The sequence below is a fragment of the Pyrgilauda ruficollis genome, unplaced genomic scaffold (genome assembly GCF_017590135.1).
Source record: "Pyrgilauda ruficollis isolate IOZ18807 unplaced genomic scaffold, ASM1759013v1 scaffold39, whole genome shotgun sequence".
NCBI lineage: Eukaryota > Metazoa > Chordata > Aves > Passeriformes > Passeridae > Pyrgilauda > Pyrgilauda ruficollis.
In genome coordinates, this window is record NW_024525378.1 from 1,235,651 (window position 1) to 1,258,496 (window position 22,846).

The following is a 22,846-nucleotide window of genomic DNA, read 5'->3' on the forward strand; positions in this document are numbered from 1 at the left end:
TCATCTGCTTTTATCTTCACAAATGCACATCTTATTTGATTTCTCCTTCTTTCCAGGTGCCACATTCCTATGCCTACATTTGGCATTTTAAAGTGCCCTTTAGTGTCAGATTTCACTTTTCCATGCTAATAAATGATCCCCTACGGTTTGAATAAGTTAAACAAATGGCACTGCTTTCATTCATGGTATTTCCACTTCTTTTTCTGTTCTTATGACCCTTGATGCCCTTTGTCAGCAAGTTGACGCCTTCTGGAGGTATGGGTACAAGAGCTGGACATATTGTTCCAGAAAAGTTGTCATCAAATCCAAATACCATTCGTGACATTCTTCACTTTAAACATCCAACAACCTTATTACTTTTTGACCATTTTTCTGCACTGACAATCATATTTACTTTATTATCTACTTTATTCCCCAATGAATACTTTTCAGGGTCAACAGCCTGTAGGAGAGATGTTTTCCTGACATCAAGGAAAAATTACCTAGGTCCTGCACTCACTACAGATAACTGTCCCCAGACATTAAAATCCTTCCTGCTTATGCATCCTGTTAGCTCAGTGACCTGTTCTCTGTCATCCACACCAAATCAGTGCTGATTGATTCGCTCCCAGGTCACCAGTGGAAGGGGTCACGAGGCCAAGACCAGTCTCTAGAAACACGATCATTTTCTACCAACTCCTTAACATTTAATGACCTATTGATTTGCAGTATTTTTTCATGTTAGATGTGCACTGTGTGGATGCTGTGCTCTCTAGTTACTTAGACTTGTATGGGATTAAAGATAGCATTTCACCGAGAAAGGTTATGGTTCTGTGGTGGTACTCTTAAATAAAATGTTCTGTTGTACAAATGACTTTCTTGGAAAAATCAGTTTTAAAAATTGTAATTTTTACAATTTCTATTTCACTGCTGTGCTTCTCATAGGTGCCAGAATGAGAGGCTGTTGTCCCCCAGTCATCACATTTATCTTTTCTGAAAATATTTCTATATTATTTAGCATTATTCTACTGAAGAAAAAGAGACAAAAAGTCATCAACAACCTAGAGAATTCTTTACCACCCATTTTTAAAGCTTTCAGGTGCAAATCTGGAAAACCTGCTGGTTACAAAATACTTCTTCAACATGCTTAATATCCTTCTATTGTACCACTAGCATGGAAAATATTTCATCATACCCCATTTACACTATCTGACTTGACTACAAATGCAATCAGAGTGCTTTACTGAGCACTTTTACTGCACTATTTCAATTTTGCAATGGACCAAAAGAAGTAACACATACACAAGCACATGCACCATACACACCCTTCCTCTTCAGCTCAAGTTATGCTCCCTGTGATTGTCCCAACACCATTTTATTTTCAGAATCATAGCCCACAACTACTTGTTCATTGTTTCTATGTACTATTTGATGTAAAATTCTCTCTCTCTCTCTCTCCTCCTCCCCTGCCCCTTCCTAAAATTGCTTTCTCTACCTTTTAAAATTACGTTTGTTTTTAAAAAATTGCTACTATTGTTTTTTCCTTGATTAGAACTTGCTGGACCTCCTGTATATCAGTCACCAACAATATTCAGAAGCATCTTTCACTAGCTGCATTATGTTTTAGCAGTAACAGCATTAGACACTGCATATAATGTTGTTGTGGTTTAGGAATGGTACACCCCATTCAGTGTCCCCAGCAAGAATCTCCAAATCATGTGCTGCTCTCTGGCTCTGCTCTCCCCTCCCCTTTGCCCCTGTGGTGGGATGGTGTGGTAAATTGGAGGCACAAAAACTAAAACCCACAGGTCAAGGCAAGAACAATTTACTGGAGACAGCAATGAGATAAGAAAACAAACAGTAACAGCAACGATATTAATAACAAAAGTGTACAGAAGACAGAGTGATTCACATAATAAAATGCTCACTGCAGCACCTAAATCGACTGCAGCCATGCTGCCCCTACCAGAAAAGAGCGATTCCTTCTGGAAAAAACTCTCCTTCCCCTGCCCCCAGAGATGATGTGAGGTGGTGTAGAATAACTTCTGGGTCCTGGCCATGCCACTTCCTGGCTATTGCAAAAATGAACCTTGTCCTGGCTGGAACCAAGACAAGTCCTTCAAGAAAACACAATACTATTTCCCACCAAAACAGAATAGATGAATATTGTTTTTCAGCCTGAATTGGTAGCAGACCTGTACACCTGTATCCTGTTAAAATATGTTAACCCATTAATATTTGATAGCATGTTTCTCTGGTGTAAACATCTTCAAATGGCAATATATCCCTTGACATGTTGCCTCTCCCTTCTCTTTTCTCCCCTACATTTGATTGTTCCTACATAGGTTGTAGGCATTAATTTTAATATTCCAATCAATTGGATCTTCCCAGCAGGTTTCAATAATAACAATGAGGTCAAAATATGCTCCCAAATGAGCAATTCAGGCTCTTCTTGTCTATTATGCAAGCTTCTAATATTGATGTATGGATGACTACAGAATTTCTTCTTTTTGGTTTTGTGGGTATCTTGATTAATTCTGTTCTTGTCATATTAATTTGATGTTGAGTGAAAGCTCATTTTTCCCCTTTTCAGCTTCCTTACATGTTTCAGGGCAGTGCCTCATTAATGCTCTGTCCTTGAAAAGAAACAAGGCACAAAGATAGGATGAGTGACTCCCAGTTGTCTCTCTGAGCTCTGCTCCCTAACACTTCTCCTCCAGTCATTTTTCCCCTGCAGAAGATGGCCAGCTACATCTTAGGAGTTGCAGGGCAGGATCCTGCCAATGGACAGCTCTAGAGGAATTGGGCAGCAGTAAATTGCTTCCCTCAGTAACTCATTTGTGTGTTCCTGCAATGGTAATGTGGCTGGGTTTCTGCTGAGGGCTTTCAATCAGGCTTAAAGCAAAAGCATCCATCTGTGTCAAGGTGAAGTTTTGTCTGCCCTAAGGCACAGCTTGGAAAGGGAGCTATGCTGTAGAGTTGTATTTATCACTGTTCCCAGTGAAGAGGGGGGAGCTGGAACTCCTCAGTAGCAATGTATAGATAGAATTCCTTGATAGAATGTCCAGGAAAGCCCCTCTGAAAACCAATTCCTAACCGGTTTGGGATCATAATGATTTTTACTGTATCTTATGGGATCAACTAATCTCAAAAAGATTTCTGACTGACTCATTATGGCTAGCACTGGAAATTCCTCTCAAAATACCACAGTCCCCAGAACTGCACACTAAGGACTGCAATTCACTCCAGAGCTTAGTGACTTATCCTACATTCCATTAACTTTTAGGGCAACTTTAATGACACACTTAGTTGAAAAGGAGATTGCTGCCATAATTTGAAACAAAGCTGCAAACCTGCTCTCTTTGTCTGTAAGTATATATTTAAAGCAAGTGCAACACTACTCTGAGCTCTCCCAAAGTTTAGGCAAGTGATGTCTTGAATTCTCCTGACCACGCTGCTGGATCATATGCAAAAGCAGTGTTTGGCAGCGTGGAAGGTCCTGCTCTCTTATCCAACCACCCAGCTGGCTTAGAAGCAAAGCCTGGCTCGGTCCAGCAGAGATCCATACGTGGCTGAAAGTTCCTTTCCATGCGCAGTGTGGACCACACACTGCTGCTTCAAGCACGCTTCAGTAAAGACACCAGCCTTTGGAACTGGATTTTGCAAGTACAGGCATTACAGGCTTAACAGGAGGATACTGGCTCTGCTTATGACTGGAGGAGGGGAGTTTGAAGATTGCTCCCCTAATCACAACCCAGCCAAGGTGATTGGCTTGTCCAGTGCTTATGGCAATGACAATGTGACACTTAATAAGCAAAGGACGCGAGGATGTGCACTGTAAGACTCCCTACCTCCACTACCCTCGTGAGGTGTTAGGGATTTCACATGCCTGAGAACTGGAACCTCTGCTTTGCTTCTGTGCATGTGACACAGTGAATAATGGTAGGAAAAGCTGGCATATTGCAAGACTGGATCAGCTTTCACACTGCAGAAACCTCCAGTTAGAGAACTCGAGTACCCACTCACTCCAGTGCCCTGCTTCAAATGCAGCTAACTCCTTTTTCTCCAAAGGAAGACACAACAGCTTCAGAGTAAGCACCAGGGAAAATAAGCCTGATTAGATGATGGTAGAAAACAAAGGAGAAGAGAGTCACCAGATGCCAAGGGAGATGTCCCACAATTTCATGAACACACTGGACACCTTTCTGCAGGTCCAGTGCAGGGTATATGAGATGAATCTGTCCTCATTTGCTGCATATCCTGTGCAAGAAGGAAAAGGAATCTGTCCTTATGTGCCTCTGGCTCCAGCATCCTTCCAAGCATGCTCCAGCATCCCTGAAAAACCTGCTTAGAATAAGTCTCCACCAACAGAGTGCCTGAACATTTAGGGCCTTTGCCTCTGCCTTTATGAACCTCTGCTGTAAAAGCAGCAATTCTTGCTTGTTTTATTTCATTGTTAATTTTACCTACACAGAATGTGATCTTGACAACAATAAACAGGGCTATTTGAAGCTGAAGTGGTATTCAGTGACAAGCCACGCGATGGAATCTGCATCTTAGATCTTTTTAAGTCACACACCATTATAGGAATAGCTAAAAGACGTGATGCTACCCCCTATCCACGGTGCTAATCACCATCAAGTTTCTGCAAGTCATATTAAAATACATTAAAACAAATCAGTGGCACTATTACAAATTAAAATAGAAAATATTCGAGGCTCTAAATTGTGTGTGTTTATTCCACCCTGACTGTGTGACAATTACTGGATAAGTGTTGTCCCCAGTGTGGGGAAGGAACAGATGGCAGCCTGCTAAAAAGCACATACTGTATATCAATTTATTAATTACTAAATGCAATCTGCTAGACGTTCATCACAAGATACTTCAGCTATTAAATTTCAGAGGGATTAGAAATTCAAAACAAATTATTTTAATAACAATTAACTTAGCTATATGTATTGCAAGCATGTTATTTCCTTAGCTTAAAAGCCTGAAATGATTGGGTGCCATCTGTCTAACTACCATTACAACTTTTTTAATATCAAAAGGGCATCTTGCTCAGGTACACAGACAAATACTGAACAAAATGAATTAAAAATTAATGTTATGGGCATAGTAGGGCACTTAGAAATCTCACCCTTGTTGGCTGATTACTAGAGCAGGGAACCTGCTTCTTCCAGGACAGTGATTTGTTTCTGAGAGGTTGGCCTGAAAAGCCTTCACCATTTGTTAGTTCTTTCATGGTGTGTGTTACAAATGCTGATGGCTTTCAACACATTCTTGCAAAGGCCTTACTATATCACAAAGTCAACATCACAGCTGCGAGCTGGCAATCTACTTTTTTATGTGCATGTGATAGCCTCAGAATAATTTTTCGTGCCCCAATCTACACGTTATGGAAATACATCCAGCAGTTCAAATAGTGTTGCAATTCACAGAATGCAATTCACAGAGATGTACACAAATCTGAGCCTGTACCTTGTCCTTCTCCAGTTCTGCCTCAAAGTCTAACAAAATATTGATGAAACAAAGGGCCTAATTTTATGACTGTATTCTTCAGAACAAGGAAATTGCAGAATGATTCATATGAGAATACAGAGAGAAGCCCACGTCTTACATGCAAATTTAAAGGGTCCCACCATTTTAGCCATGACCCCAACTCTTTAAAGTGTGAGTAAAACTCTTTAAAGGCTCTCTGACATTGCCTCCAGTAGGGGTGAAACATAATGGTAGAGCATTGAGATTTTTGAAATTTCTCTCATTTCTGAATTGACAATCATATACTCTTCTTAGAAGTGGCTCAGAATACCCATCGCCACAAGTGACCAACTGCTTGGTTTCATAACTACAATTTTTATTACGTTAATGAAGTTTCAGACTTCTGAAATTAGAAAAATGGGTCGTATATTACAACTCAATGCTAACAGAGCATAGAAAATTGAAATAGCTCATTCAGAATGTCAGAGGGCAACTAGACAATTGTGTCATCCTTAAAAATTATATTACTTCATCTCATTCAGGCATACTGAAAAAATTCTCCCACTCTTAATTCTTTTCCTAAAATCTAGTATTTTTGTAACAGTAAAGATGATTTGTGAAGAACCTCAGCCAGCAGTTCCATGGTCTTTAGGTGTTTTTTCTTGGAGCATATGATAACTGCTAAGGCAATATATTGTCTGAAACAATCTTTGAGGAAAAAAAACCCTTTTCTCTTGTTTTTTGGATTTTGTTCTCTTGGATTTTTTTCTTGTTTCTAAATCTACTTTTCTTTCTTTCTTCTTTTTTTTTTTTAATGTAGAAATGAATGCATTAACATCACACAGTATGGTAGTAGGAGGGAGAATATGCATGAAGTCAAGTATCAGAATCATCAATGAGATTGTTCTGTAATGAAATGCAGAAAACGATAAAGAACAGTGTGAATCAGTAGCACAAATCTTAGCTAAACATGAAGCCAACAGCTAATTTCAGCAGTGGAGTCTGTCTCAGGCAGAGCTATAGCAACTGAAGAGTTTCCCAGTACTTTCTTTCAAAGTCAAAAATCCACCAGCAAACAGTGCATCTGCACAGCACTTGCAATGCCTCCTGAATGCACAGGAGCAGCTGTGCTCATCCATTCCGTGTGTGCAAGCATCACTGGTGCATACACAATCACACTAATTGCATGTTTGAGAAACATAGCAAACACTGATTCTGTGATTAACATCTGGAATCACAGATCCTAGGAAGAAAACACAAGTCTCTAAGCTAGTATATGTTTGCTGGCTTGCTGGTTCTGTCTCACTCATCCTTGCATTTTTCCACATCCACTGAAGCTTCCTCGTGCTTCCAAGCAGCAGCTGTACCTAACCCATAGGGCACAGAGGCTCTCTAGGGAATTAGGTCCCCGTTTGAGCACCTTATCCAAGAGTATGAGATTAAACATTCCTTTATTGGGAAAATGAGGAAGGCTGGGCCAGAATGCAGTTCTGCAGCAGACAGTCCCATAGCTGAAATAACCAGAGAGGCAGAAGTGTGGAGGGCACCATGGAGCACCTCTACCCTGCAGGTCACCCTCTGCGTGGGCTCCTATCCTTTCTTTCTGTTTGGATTCCAAACAATGCATCTCCATCCTCAATAGGTCCAACAGGCTACCAGAAGTCTGGCTTTCCTTCTGAATTCCCTTAACTTGTAGTAAGACTTTTCATGTTTTAATGATTTCATGTAACACTTTTACGACTACCTGAATTATGAAAAAAACCCAAATTCCAGTTACAAAAATATCCTCGAATTTTCAGCCAGGACAGAGTTCAACAACCAAAGCAGCAGTGGATTCCATTCTTTGAAGGATTGCCTTCAGACACAGAAAATGACACAACAGGTTGAAGACTAACCAGCTGTCCCACAGAAGTACTACCCAACACCCAGTTTAGCGAGGAAGGTGCACAAGGACAGGAATAATTCAATGTATCACAAATATCCAATATGTATTAAAAAAAAAAAAAAGAGCCAAGCAGGATTTTCAATGTCTCATTGTTTAAATTTCCTTTTCCTTAACCTAAAATTACGAACTAAGCCCAACAGTTTTAATACTGAACAGAAGAAGGAACATTTCAGTTGGCCCAAAGGCACTCAGAAGAAACCCCAATAAATGACGGCCTAATGTCACAAAACTGCCGGAGGACAGAGTGGGTACATTGTTCCTTCTTAATTCAATACCCAGGCAGTGCAGAAACTCACCTGGGACCAAGGGAACCAGATTCAATTCTTTCTGCCTGAAGTGAACTGAATCTACATATTCCACTTCCCAAGACAATGCACCAACTACTTCTGCAAGGTATCGAGGGACCACCAAACCTCCTAAGCTGATGGTATTCTATTTTGCATAAATAATTCAAATGCACTGGCATGCTGAGCCCCAGCTAACAAAGCCTTTCCACAGCACGAATCCTTCCTCCCCAACTCTTTGTCCCAGGCTCAGTGAGCGTTTCGAGTGAGAACAAAAAGAACAGCAATGACAAAGGGAAGCCCATGTGGGTTTGTCTTGCCCCTACAGGTGGATTTGGGCTCAGCCTCCTGCCCCAAATCAAGGAATGAGTATATTTGTACATACACCTTTCACCTCTTCAATGAGCAGCCAACAAAATATAGCATGTTCTGGCTACATTTTTCCAAACTGTTCTTGAAGCTACCCAAAGAATCCTGACATCTATCAGTCAGCTGCCAATCCTCCAGATCAGCACAGTAACATTTAACCAGGATTTTTGTATGCAGTTAGAAAATATGAAAAAAAAACCCAAACCAAACTAATCTCAATGGCATTCAAACTTTTCTAAAACTGTTCTAAAAATAAAAGTGAAACATGGACTAAATTACTGTCATCTGTCTCCTACAAGAACTGCATAGCAGTACCAAGGCCAGAAAGCTTGGCTTGCAGGGAGCAGTCCTAGTGGAATAACAGGCTGGTTAACAAGGGGAAGGAGAAGCAAACAGAGCTGGGGAAAGAGTGTGAAGCATCAGAAATATCAGTGAAGGTAAGAAGTGGAAGTGTTTGAGCAGAAAATTGTTCCTTCAGACATTGACCCAAAAGGAAACAAAGGTGAGAATGGCCCTGTGCTAGCAGCAGCCCAGGAATTTACTGATAGCAGCTTATTTAGGGGAAGGGAAATGCCCCCCTTCACCTCCATACAGGAAAAAAAAGAGTGAGCTAGCTCCTGGTTTTTGAAAAGTTAACTGTTGCATTTAGCTACACAGTGATGCCATAGATGGTTTTCCACAAAAACACATTTTCATGTAGCTATACAAGATTTACAGTACCTCAAAACTCAGTCCCATCACCATGAAATGCAACAGCTTCTTAATACTACCAAAGCCTAACAACAAAACAGTTTTTCTGTGTTTGTATATATCTATGTCTCATATTTTCCATTCTATATGTATTCTTGTAAGTAGTATCAAAGATAGAATTAAGAAAATTTTTTTTTTAATCCTTGAAGAAGATTAAGATGTGTTGAAAGATGGAAACACTTCTACTATCACCAGCTGTGCTACATCCCTTCTTTGAATATACAGCTTTGAACAAAAAATACTTTAGTAAAATACTTTATATAAATAGATATCATAATGCAATTGTTTTATATTTTAGGCAACAAGCTCAACCAAGCATAATGTAACAACTTAGATGTTTTAGACATTAATGAAATAAATGCAAGGGGAAAATGGTAAGAAATTTATTGTGAATGGTCATTTTCTGGAGAGAAATACAGGTGAAATAGGGATCTAAATATTGCACTGCATTGCTGATAAAAAATGAAAAATTATACAGGTCAAATCTGGGAGAACAATATTGGTGAAATGCAGACTACAACCTATTCCTCTACCAATACTGTTCTGAGATGGTTCAATAACACTGCAGCCTTAAAGCTTATTTTAAGTGCCATCATTTTCCCTCAATTCGTGTGGTATACAGTAGCCGTGTGTATATATGTGTTTAAAACTGGCACACATTTGTTTAGAAGAAAGACCAAAACCAAAGACAAGTGGAGTTTGGTACTCACCTCCTTCTCCTGACCCAGAGCCATTATCTGAAAAAGAAACAGAGGGGGAGAGGAAAAAAAAGAAAGCAAATGAAAATGTTGCTCCAGGAGCAGCTGTTTGTTCAGGAACTTGTCATTGTAAAACATTACACAGATGTTACATTTCATGAGCCAGCTGTAAAAACAAATATCCCACATAAGGTCCGGTATCCTTTAACACCGTTTGTCCACACTCACTGTGCCCTAGTCTCTCTCTTCCCTGTCAAGATGTTACTCAAGGAACAGCACTATTCAATACTGAAAACAAATATCTTTCTTAGCCTCTTTACAACTGTTAGAGATTAAAATTTGTTAAACCCAAAAGAAATGAAGAGTACAAAGTCCAATTTTTGGAACATTATTTTTTCCTTACCCTCTGGCCCTGCCAGTGGTACTTCAAGGAGTACTTCAACACATAAGTCACCTGACTGCAGAAGTACCTCCAGAAGACAACTAGTCATCCAAGTAAGGTTGATTTAAGTCACCTAATGACAAAATTGCTTCTGTCAGTTGAGTCAATCACTTGGTATAAAGATGCTCTTATGGCATTGTTATTTCATTGACATTTGACTGACTGGATTAGCATCTGATGAGTGACAGCTTTCAACTGGATCTCATTTGCATTAGCAGTTCAAGTGTCAGCAGGACTTGAGCTTCTTCACCACCCCCGGCCAGCTAACTCTACTTCAGAGCACTATGGATCTGTTTAGGGATTTTGCATGTGCATCCCACTGGGCAGGGCTCTGCACAGGCTTCAGCAAGCACAGCAGTAAAGACAAACCCTTAAACACATGAACTGAGTCATAAAACTTCCTGCCTTTCCTGCCCAAAGGAGGAGGAGAGGAGAGACTGGAATGGCAACTACTGTCAGTGGATTGTCTCCCATTCCTGTTAGGTTAGCTTCTCTGGAAGCTGAGGAGAGGAGAGGAGCAGAGCACACATTCTGCTCATCCCACAGCTCTCCTTTCATGCCTGCTTTGGTGATGGAGAAGGCAGCTGAATGTATCTGCTAAAAACTGAAAGAAAGAGGCCAGACAGAGAGAGGAGTGGGAATTTTGCTTCCGCACATGAGGTCGTTGTTCACATCAGAGGAAAAACCAAACCCTCTGTTTGCTCAGTTCCCTCCCCTGCTTTTCTTTAAGGAGCTGTATTTCTAAGAATAATTCCCTCTAGTGTGTGGATGAAAGCGTGAAATTCCACATTACTGGGTCACTTCACACATTAAAAATGATTTCCTGTCACATGGAGTATCAGGAATAGAGATTTGTTTATCTTTTGCCTTAATTTTCCTTTCTTTCCTCTTATACCACTATTTGGTGTCTAACAGACTGAGCTTATAACCTTACAGAAATTAACACAAAAACCAGAAGGTTCTTTTTTCCATCAACAGTGACCCACTTTACTGACAAAGCAGGCAATCCCATATAAAATGTCCTTGTCGAGTCACTGAGAAATATGCCTTATGGTGCAGTATTGCTTCATTAAGAAATTTGAAGAGCATAATTTACTTATATGAGTTAATATATAGGATTATTTGTGGTGCTGAAATTGTGTCATAAACAGTTTTGGGGGAGAGGAAGCTGACATACAAATATGAGCAAGTTCACCATAAGTGATGTATATGAAAGACAAAGGGCAAAATGTCTCAGAGATATCTCGACTTTTTCCATGGTTTTATTCCCAGTTCTCACTTTCTGACTGCTTTCCCCTGACCTGAGAAATGCTGCTCAGCCCAGCATGAGGGGCTCTGGCTAAATCCTGTGTGCATGGGGCAGGGCAGGTGCCACACATGGAAAGCACCCCATAAATCAGGGAGCTGATGCTCACACCACACATCTCTATAGATAATTGGCTTGATGTACATGAAGTCCACTTGGCAGGACATCACAGCAGCAGGCTAGATTAATTTCTACTTCTCTGGACTTTCTGTTCTCAAAAAGGATTAAAAAAAAAAAAAGTGTCATCCTCTATAGCACTGTATCATTTTCAACTTTTCCCTGGGAGCTATGCTAGGACTCGTCTCCAGGGTAACCATGCTAAACTAAGCGGGTGTTCCTGCTTTTTTTTCTTTTCTTGAACCTTGGCTAGATTTTCCCAGGCAGCTGCTGGTTAAAAGAGTAGCATTTTTTTCCAGCTTACTTGGACAAGCAGCCCTGCTCTTTTCAGGCCTTTAATGAATTCAGCGTTTTCAAAAGTTGTCTTCATGCACCAAGACCAGTCAAGAAAGATGCTCAAAGAAGTGAAGATGCTGGGCACAAACAGCATTCCCCCAAACACTGGTCAGTAATTAGAGGAGGAGTGATTGACCTCTATCTTAAAGCCACCCTTTTCCAAAAAGGTGGCTTTTCCTTCAAGGTGATCCAGGCCAGGCTGGATGGAGCTCTGAGCAACCAGGTCCAGTGGAAGATATCTTTATCCAGAGCTATGAGGTGAGATGTGGATTATATTTAAAGTCCCTTCCAAAAAAAAAACCCTGGATTATATTTAAAGTCCCTTCCAAACAAAACCATTCCATGGTTCTATTAAAAAATGCTAATACACAAATATACAAGCTTCTGCTGTGAGCTGCTTTAATCCATAAGGAGTTTCTGGATAAAATACACAAAGAAGGACTTGGATGAGACACAGCATCTCAATGCTGTAAGCACTCAGCTACACTCAGAATCTCCTTTTTTGTTCTTTCTGAACAGGAGCCATTTCTGTACTGTGGGTCTGCTTTGGTGCAGAGGCAGAAAAAACTCCCCAAAACCAAAAATGACTGCAGCTTCTCTCATTCAGGAGGGAGAGATGGCTTTTAACTCAAAGTAGCATAAAAATGGAACCCATCTCTTGCCCATTTTAGGGCAACAACTCCAAACTACTAAGTACAAACAGGAAGGCAAACAGTCCACTGACAAATTTTAAGCAAGCAGACCCTTCCATAAGCCACTCCTAAGAGAATAATTCCTGTGCTTGTTTCTAGTGCTGCAAATAACTTTACTCTCCTTTTTTTATTTTTATTTTTTTTTACTTAGAAATCCCAACAGAAAGCAATGGACTGTGGCTTCCAAATGTATACAGAACACTGAGAAACTGCAAGTATAATCAAGTACTACATCATTGTGTGGTTACATTTTCATGTGCATACAATATAAATCTGGCAGCAGTCAAAATCAATATTAAAACCTGTGCATGCAGACCCAAAATTTCATCCATACATTCTCTTTCATTTCTCTAAACAACCATTTTTAATGTCAAAACTTGCATTTTGTTTATTTCTAAAGCATCTATAATTGACTCTTTTTTAAACATTGCTTATTTTAGAATCCTGAAACTCTGACAGCCTTCCGGCAAAGGAAATAAGAAAATACATTGCAAATCACTTATGTCTGTAAAATTTTAATCAAAATATTACCTGCCAAGAAACAGAATAATGATTTAGTGACTAAATCACTCAGTGTAGCCTGTTCTAGTGCTGTAGCTACAGAAGGTATCAATTCCCAGCAAATGGGAAGTATTTTATTCTTATATGAGATTCAGAAGTCTGTTATACTTTAAATATTAAACAGTTGTTCCAACACTAAGGAGGAATTTCATCTATTGTCTTGGGTGCATCCCAACTCTGATAGGAAACCAGTGTGTCTGTACTTGTCTCCCAGTGATGCCCCAGAACAAAGCATTTTAATAGCAAATTCAAATGCAACCAGTGAAAATTAATGGGGGTCTACAAAATATCTTTTAATTTGGTATCTGAGCCTCCATTATACGTGTAACATATCAAGAGCACAAATATACCGCCGTCTTGGCAGGGCATGGAGAGGTTCTGGGTGATGACTTTTATCATCCGATATTCTCCCGTCACCCGAAGCACATCAGGCACTCAGGGAGCAGCCGGTGCCATTCCAGGGGAGCTCTGCTGAGGCACTCAAAGTTGCAACAGTGTAAGTGCAGCATGCAGCCTGAATCAAAAGCTCTGCTCTCACAAAGGTTGTTTCAGTGCATTGTGTTTCAGCACATTTCTTGATCTGTTATACTAAGGGCTAAAACTTATGCTGCGTTTCCTGGGTTTTATGTAGGACTTAAAGAAAAGGAGAGGAAGGTTGAAAAAAAAAATTCTTGTACTAGCTGTATAATGTAGTAATTAGCTGCCAGCAACCTGAGGCTGAGAAGAATCGATTTTTCATTTTGAAATTTCTTTTTCTTAGTTGAGTAGAATGCATATATATGCAAACACTCTTTGTTGTTCCTAAAACATTATTCTAGAATTTTCAGTGATAGAAATGAACTTTCATGCTATGTGTCCATCTTTTAAAATGACTTGGGCATGAAATTAAAAAATATTATTTAATTATACATCCTCAGTTCAAATCTTCATATTTCTTGGGTGTTGTTATAGTAATATGTGAGTCCTCCAAACTGGATTGCATTTTTTTCCCTATTTCTGCAGCATCTGGAGCTAATTTACAGAGAGGTAAATTATTATGGAGGTTATTTACAGAGAGGTGGGAGATTGGGAAAGACAGTAGATTCAGCCATCAGCCTGAGGGATGCTGGAATTATGCTTCTGAGCTGGGCACAAAACATGGGCTTCCTTCAGTATTAGGACCAACAACACAAATTGTTTTAGACCTTAGCAAACATGAGCCAGACCTCGGGATAGGTCAAAGGCCTCAAAGGGCACCTGGTGTGAAACATGTTGCATTTAAATGAGGTAATTGGGACTGGCAGCGCTGAGGACTTGGACTAGGTACGCTGCATGTGCATTTACCCCAACTTCCAGATAAGATTCTGCAGCTACCAGTGAGCTCCAGAACTCTAAATTTTCATTGCAACTAACCAAAACTAAGTTAGGAAGGAGTGTGCATCTGACCCATGGTCATGCTTTTGGCCACCATATGGATCTTCAATGTAATGACCCAAAGTCAAAGATGATGCCTTGGATGCCTTGGCAGAGCGGTAGTCAGGATGCTCAGCGTCACTTGTTGGATGCTACACTAATTCTGCATATCCTAAAAAGAAAAGTCCTAAAGAAATGGCTAATTTGGAATCTGCTCCAAATTTGTTAAAAGCCTTTTGATGGATATCAACACTCCTTTATAAGCACCACAGAAGCATTAATAATCTATTTTCTCAGATAAACTATTTCAGCTTGCAGTGTTTATTTATTAATCTGTTAGCATATCAGAAGATATATCAGATTTCTTGTCTAGCAAAAGGTTCCATTCCTAAAGAGGACTCAGGCTTTCCACATTATTCCATCCTATGAAAAGCACAAAAATTTTAATTGCTGGAATTAAGGGCAAAACTAAAGAGCTAACCATAAAACATCATTCATTAGTGACATAAAGTGATGTTTTACATACCAGAATAACACGGTCCTCTTGATACCATTGTTATCTCTTTCTGGTGCTTGCAAGCAGCTCTCCTGAGGAAGCATTCATTTTGGTAAGTGTCTCCATTTGATCCACAAACTGGAATATAGTTCGTGTGACACTAAAAAAGAAATTATAATATAACCCAGTCATACAGAAATCAAGTCATTAATCTGAACTGCATATTAATATACAGGAAGATAGTTGTGTTATTAACAGCATCTTATAACCCTTTTTGCTAAAGAACTACTTGAAATATATTAGTTTTTCAGTATGACTATATGTATTCCTCTCGGATCACTGAAATAATAGTCTAACTCCACATGGACTGAACATAGGAATTCAGCAGGAAAGATTAAAAGCACAAAATAACTATGGTGGGACTTTGTACTGACTAGAGGGAATATGTCAGGCATCTAGAAATATTTGAAGGATAAACACTGAGGCAGGAGAAAGCTTCTTCAAGATAACACAAGAAAGTATGACTAGGCACAAGGGGCTGAAACTGAGCAAAGGAGAATTTAAGGAGAACAGTGCTTAAGGGGAGATTTGCTGACCTTTTTGGTCAGAACAGTCTTACAAAGGAGGTGGAAAACAATAGCCACTCTCATTAAATTCAAGAGCATCATGAGTCTTTTACTTGGTCTATATAATATAGACTATATAACTATAATAATGCTTTTCTATTACTACACTGAAAAATTTAAATCTTAAATTTAAATCTTAAATTTAAATCTTAAATTTGACACAAATAAATAGAAAGAAAGGAAGAAAGGAAAACTTATCATTTAGAATAGCTTTTGCAGAAGCTACCTGAATTTTACTGTTTTCTTACATTCTAACAGAAATGGATTATAAGCCCCTTGTACACATAATGTCCATTCAGATGCTGGGACCAGCAATCTGCCTAACATCTGAGAGTGCTGCATGACTTCCTGCTGAACTGGAGGTCCAAACCCTGCCTCACAGCATGGAAAGGGAGATATTGCCCTGTTTGGGGGTGTGGTGGTAACTGTAATGTCAGACACCTTTTGTCAACACTCCGATGTAAAAACCAAAAACAAAAAGCAAGAAGTAATGATGAAATACAGAGTAGCTACCAAAGTTCTTAACCACACAAAGTTTATGATTAAACTGGTATAGTTCAACCTGTGAGAGTGCATGCAGAAATAATAACATCAGTTATGCTAAAATGACTTAAAAATGAAAGAGTTTCTTCTCCAAATTCCAAATGAGAGTCTCTCCCACAACAGTTTCTTTGTGCTTTGACATACACAAAGGTCAAAATACTGAAATGTTAAAACATAATTTTGAAGGCTATTACCCTCCAATCCTTTGTCATCCTGCCATAGATGACCTCTGAGAATGAACTAAGCAGGTATGGACAAAAATAAATCATTCTGCCAGCTCTGAAAATTATTTCTAACAGTTTTGTAATACTTCCCTGTAGTGAGCAGCTCTCAGACACTCAACCATTAGTCCTGCCCCATGCCATACAAACCAGTCATTTCTAGAGAGTAATTAACAGACAATTCCCAAGGGGGACAATACTTTCCAATAGATGATTATCTGTTCAATAGATAATTCTCAATTCTCCTTAAGTCTCTGTGTGATGTTTTAAATTTGCAGGTTCTCTTCTGAGGATAGAAAATGAAAAGTAAAGGGATTCCTTTTTTACAGTTTGGTAAGCCTTTAGTGATTTGTTACAGTACAGCCCAAAGTTCTCCTGTGACACCCTTTCAGAAGTGAAGTTGTTTTCTTGTGAGGAAGTCCTCTAATACCTCAAGTGGCCAATAGGGAGAGCATCTCTTTGTGCACAGGATCTGCTCAGCACAGTGTGCCATGGGAAATTCCATCCAAGGTCCATCCAGGGCTGTGTGAGTTCAGAGTTTCCAACATCTGAATGGGTTGCAAGATTTGCTCACTGTCACTTAGCTCCTTTTCCTGTTCTCTCCTATTTAAGCAGTTATCTAATTAAACTGATTGTTATCAAGCCTTTCTTACTGAAATTGGAAAAGAGCCCCATGATGTCTCTCTCTCTCTCTCCTCATCGCACCTTAGTCCATCTGACCTCCCCCACTGGCTCCTAACACACACACTAGCTGCTGATCAGTTTTTCATTCAGGTCTTGTAAAACTCATCCAAAATACCTTTCAGCCTGCAGAGCTCGTGCTGCCATGACATTCTAGGTGTTTCAAACAACACTGAAATTTGTCATTCATTTTCCCTAATCTGAAGAAAGTTTGTCCCAGTGTCGGCCTTAGTTCAGGAGTGGCTATGATTAGTTGTGCCACTCTGGTCCCCAAACATCCCTCTGTCATGCATACCTCCTTGCAGTTACAACTTCCTTGTGAGGGGAGGATGAGGGGCAGACGCTGATCTCTTCTCTGTGGTCACCAGTGACAGGACCCAAGGGAATGGCCTGAAGTTGTGCCAGGGAATGTTCAGGTTGGGTATCAGGAAAAGGTTCCTCACCCAGAGGATTCTTGGGCACTGGAACAGGCTCCACATGGAAATAGTCACAGCACCAGCCTGACAGAGTACAAGAAGTGTTTGGACAATGTCCTCAGGCACGTGGTGTGACTCGTGGCATGTCCTGTGCAGGGTCAGGAACTGGATTCAATGACCCTTGTGGGCCCCTTTCAACTCAGCATATTCATGGATTCTGCAATTTCCTCGCTAGCAGGAACATCTTACCTGACCACAACCTGGATCCCAGATCAATTTAATTTTGCAACTCTCTTGTTAGGGTACATTTTCCTAAAAATTACAGTTTTAACAACATAAGAAATGCCTTGCTGTATTAATTCAGCAAGTATTTTCCTGGCTGAAGCTTTTGAAATACATAACATATATGTTATGCAAAGACACTCAGACCTCTGAACTATAAGTGGGGGTTGCAAAGTAATCTTAGGAAAAAAATGTAGTGGCACAGTTATCCCTCCTGGCATGTCCTGTGCAGGGTCAGGAACTGGATTCAATGACCCTTGTGGGCCCCTTTCAACTCAGCATATTCATGGATTCTGCAATTTCCTCGCTAGCAGGAACATCTTACCTGACCACAACCTGGATCCCAGATCAATTTAATTTTGCAACTCTCTTGTTAGGGTACATTTTTCTAAAAATTACAGTTTTAACAACATAAGAAATGCCTTGCTGTATTAATTCAGCAAGTATTTTCCTGGCTGAAGCTTTTGAAATACATAACATATATGTTATGCAAAGACACTCAGACCTCTGAACTATAAGTGGGGGTTGCAAAGTAATCTTAGGAAAAAAATGTAGTGGCACAGTTATCCAGCTCTGTGATGAATAGGAAACACACTTCTGGAAGAACAGGCTGATATTCACACATCCTCATTTCAGTGCCTCTTCAGCTGAACCACTATACACAAATGTGTCTATTTTCCTTTCAAAACCTTGAAATATCAGAAAAAAAATAGCTAGCCCTCAGATAGTCTTGCATGTGAAGAACCCAACAGTTTGGGCTGGGTGTTTGTTGCCTGGAAATTTTGGTGCTGCTAGTTGCAGCAAGATGAGTAAGCCCCACTAAATTTGAGAGTTACAGGAAGATTTTCAACCTGCTATGTCTGAAAAACACAGTATCTTCTCCTCACCCATAGACTTATTTCCTAAGAGTATAGAATAAATTATTCAAGAAGTACAAGTAAACATGCAAGTAGTTTAAAAACAATGCTTTTTTTAAAAAATGCACTCTTCAAAACAAACAGTTTAGCACATGGACTAATTTTTTTTTTTTTTTATATGTCTTCAAGACCTGCTTACTAGGAAGTAACAAAATTTGCCACCTACAAAAAATAGATTAAACTTTTGGTTATCCTAGGGTTGTGTTTCTTTTCCTTTTATCATTACTTAGCTTTGATTTTACTATTTTTCATAAATAAATGTTACAGGCAGACTGAGACAGATGAAAAAGCCTTGTCTCGTAAAAATTTTTTCACCCTTTAAAAGGCAGCTAGAACAATGTCCCCAGCACAGGTGAACAGCACACTATCGAAAGCCAGTGCTGAAACACTGGAATTCAAAACCAGTGTAAGATCATATACACACCATTGCTATTCTGGTTCCCCTTGATTTATTATTTATTGCAAACAGAACACATAATTATTTTTAAAACACTGAAAGACAGCCCACTCCAGGCTTTGCTGATAACACTGCCAGCTCTTCCAGTTTTACCATGAGTCTTGTACATAATACTTGATACATTTGTCCTGGCTATAAACTATGAAAAGAAATAACTGCTGTATTTTTCTTTAAAAAAGTTGGTGGCAGGAGGGGAGAAGAATTGCCATGACAGTTATAAAAACTGTAAACTAAAGGCTCAAAACCAGACAAAAAATTGAACCTGCTATTTACTTTTTAAAACTTCAGAAGATATCTTAATTTTTTATTTTTTTTTCTGAGCAGGACTAATTCATTGTTCTAATTCATAACCTTCATGATCACTGATATTATCTGATCCAATCAGTGCCATTGAAAAAGGGGCTTATGGTTAGAGTCCATAAGCCTGTTCCTGAGTGGAATTTTTGAAGCAGTGACTCTACAAATACTTCAATACACCTGAAGGATTTGTTAGAAATGGCAAACAAAAAGGTGAGCAGCCCTTACCTGGAACTGACATGCACATTTCAAGCCATCTCCCTCTTCCTTGCACACTCCTCCATATTTACATGACGACTCATCACACACTCTTACGTCAGAGTCCCTTACATTTAACTCTGCAGAAAAACAAGAAAAACGAGACAGGAAAGAAATTGTAAGATGAGTTATTTTGAGGACTGCCTAGTCCTTAAACCCTCTCAGCACTCCTGCTGCCTTACTCCCATATAGAAATTAAAGGAAAAATGCCAGAGCTGTTCCCCAGGCTGCCTTTCATGGGATCAGCCCTGCCCCTGGGCTCCTCTCCAGGGGCAGGTCCTGCTCCCCAGAGGCAGCTTTCCCTGGCTGGGAGAGTGGCTGTGGATAAATGCTGTTCATCACATAAACAGATACAGAGAAAGCATGTGTTTATACTACCCAAATTCTCTTCCACGTTTCCCCTGATGGGGATGCCACAGTGTAAAACCCTTCTCCATAGAAGTTGTTTCTAGTAGGAGTCAGGAGCTTTACACAGGTTATAGCCTATGTTTCTGACCTGCTACCTCTTTTTGCCTTACTCTCTACAAAAGTCTTGAGGAAGTAAAAAAGCTAAACCATCAGAATTCCTCTGCCTCACTTTTCTGTCTCTCCCATGGCCACATGTTATCCTTCAGACTAAAAATAAACCCAACTGTGTTTAAACTATTATAATTTGCTTGCACTGTAGGAGCCAGACTAATGAACCAGAGATCTGTGTCTTACTTGCTGCATAAAGTTGCTGCATAAAAATATGGAGCACAAGTGGCAGCTCCTGTCACTGTAAGCTTGCAGCAGAGGAACAGCTGGCAAGAGGGGAAACCAAGGGGCTTTACACATCAACTGCATAGGCACTAGCTCCAGCACAAAGGTCTCCTAACTAGCTTCAAGTTCTTTTTGGACATCACAGTCCAAGCCTAGTTTTAAAAGAGAATAAATATCAGGGTTTGCTGATAACACTGCCAGCTCTTCCAGTTTTACCATGAGTCTTGTACATAACATTTGACACATTTGTTCTGGCTTTTGAAATAAGTATTTGATTTGAATTATATGTAGGAAAGAGAGCAAAAGAAAGCACAAGTGGGATAATGGAAGTGGTCAGTGTCTGCCTAAATGTGACCTCATCAGGCTGTGTGGGAACAGTGCTGGTACTATTGATTCCAATGAAAAGGGCAAAATAACACCAAGGTCGCTGGAAAAATGACACTGTTAAAAGTGCAGTGAAATCAGAGGATATGATTCAAAGATGTCTGTGCTACAGTTCAAGCCAGAAACCTTCAGGACTCCACAGAAAGTATGATCCACTAAAGAGGTTCACTGACAGCGGTGTGATTTAAAATAATGCCTGTGACTTTTAATAAGCAAGCCCTATCCAGAAAACTGGCTTAAAGAAAGAACTGAACACCAGCCATTCAGAGATGGGGAAAGGTAGGTCAAAAGCAGAAGAAAATAATCCTCGCTGCCACTTAGAGTCTTAAATAGGCAATCAGCCTCCTCCTCACAGCAGTATCAGCACTTTGGTATGACAGTGACAGACACCCTGGAAAACTGCTCCTATGTGTTTATGTAACATTATACGCCCACACATATAGTTTATATATACAAATAATTAAATAAAGAAACAATAATTGCTGTAATAAATTTTACCACTTTTGCCACATGCTTCTATATTTAACAGAGCCTAATTATGTATTTTAATGGCACTGAAGTTACAGGATTACAGCTCAGTGAAAAGTCCAGTTATAGTCCAAATTTTTTTTGTTAGCCATGAGAAAAAAATTGAGAAACATATTGATTCTTTTCCCTCTATATGTCCATCGCTCCCAAAAGCATAAATGAGGAGGGCAATGTCTGTAACAATGGGCAGATAGGTATCCTGGTTGCCGTCACAACCCCGTGCCTGTGTTCTCTAATGTTATTCTTAATGTCACCGTTTATCAAGCGTGACTGCTGCGTTGTAGGGACCAAGGTAATGTGACAGAACATTGCAGCTTTTCAATTTAATGTGTTCATAACTCGCTCCTGAAGGAAATGTGTGTTTCTTTCTCTTCATGAAGGTCTGTTCCATGAAGATGAACAAACTATCAAAATTAATTAAGGGGAAATGATTGTCATATCTGAAAGAAGGGTCCACCTTTAGGTGATACGACATCTGAGAAAATGAAATTCTAAAAAGGAATAACCATACAGTACAATTAGAGCATGCACTGCTTTCAAAATACTGTGTTCATCAGGTCAGGAAAAAAATGAGATTTTGGTCCCCCCTGCTCAACTCTCAGCTGAGCACGCTGGACTCAATGCTTTGCAACATCCTACTCTGTGTTCCTGACCGGAGGAAGAAACCCCTTGGCAGCTGCAACTCCTGGTTGAATTTCTGTGAATCTACACAATGTCCAACTGCCCACGCAGTGTAGTGCAGACTTTTCCTCAATATTGGTGCTCCCCAGTGTGGAGAGGGCACACAAACATCCAGAAAGGAGCCCCCTCACCACAGTGGTGGGCAAGGGACCTCACTTTTTTGCAGAGGGGAAGGACATGGTGGGCTCAGAAAGAGAGGTCAGGTAGCAGTTCAGCATCAAGGCTGAACTCGAGATGTACTTATTCATAGATTAGCTATTGCTCTGCCTGCAAAAGCCAGAGAGAAAGGGAAAGATTTCAGAACACAACTATAAGAACGGATATGGAGATGGGAGTGCAGAATTAGCCTTGTGAATCTCCCTCACCCCAAGGAAAAAAGACATTTGGCATTGTTTTTGATCCCAGAGGAGGAATTAAGAGGAGAGAAGGGACACTGTGATTTTAATGGCTACTTCATTGTAGGCATGGGCTGGTTTTCTTTCCATATAAATGATAAATACTGATTATAAGCTTTACGGCATTAACTAAACACTGAGCAGGAAAGGTCATGCAGAGACCGGGAGAGAACATGATTTTCCAAAGTTCTACAAAAACAAGATATCCTGGTGATTGGCACTTGAGCATGACAGATGAACTTTATTCTATGACAGGATGTTGCCTAACTCCTTATTCCATTCAGTGGCAAATTCCAGCAGCAGCAAAATCAGGCTGCATGATTACATCTGACGGAATCACAAGTACCAGGAAGTGTGGTGGCTGTAATTACTTCTGCACCCACAGCATTCCGTTCAAAAAGAAATACATGTGGATGGGTGGATGATGTTAAAAGAGAGATGTGAGGAGGAACTGTAGATGTCTTGCATGTCTGAAATGTGCTCTCTTCTCAGTGAATTCCCCACAGACAGAGAATTAAAACAGAGTCTCGGCAATTATTTCCAGAAGAATGGAATCATCATTGTAAGAACAGAT

General features: G+C 39.9%; 1 protein-coding gene across 1 annotated transcript in view; it reads right to left on the reverse strand.

Annotated features, from left to right (window-relative positions):
- TMEFF1 (transmembrane protein with EGF like and two follistatin like domains 1) overlaps nt 1-22,846 on the reverse strand; it is a 112,010-nt gene that overhangs the window by 25,658 nt on the left and 63,506 nt on the right. Inside the window, exons 2-4 of the mRNA XM_041476635.1 lie at nt 19,514-19,623; nt 14,876-15,005; nt 9,516-9,542 (exon numbers count right to left, since the gene is read on the reverse strand). Coding sequence (XP_041332569.1) covers nt 9,516-9,542; nt 14,876-15,005; nt 19,514-19,623 — 267 coding nt within the window. The remainder of the gene's footprint in view (nt 1-9,515; nt 9,543-14,875; nt 15,006-19,513; nt 19,624-22,846) is intronic.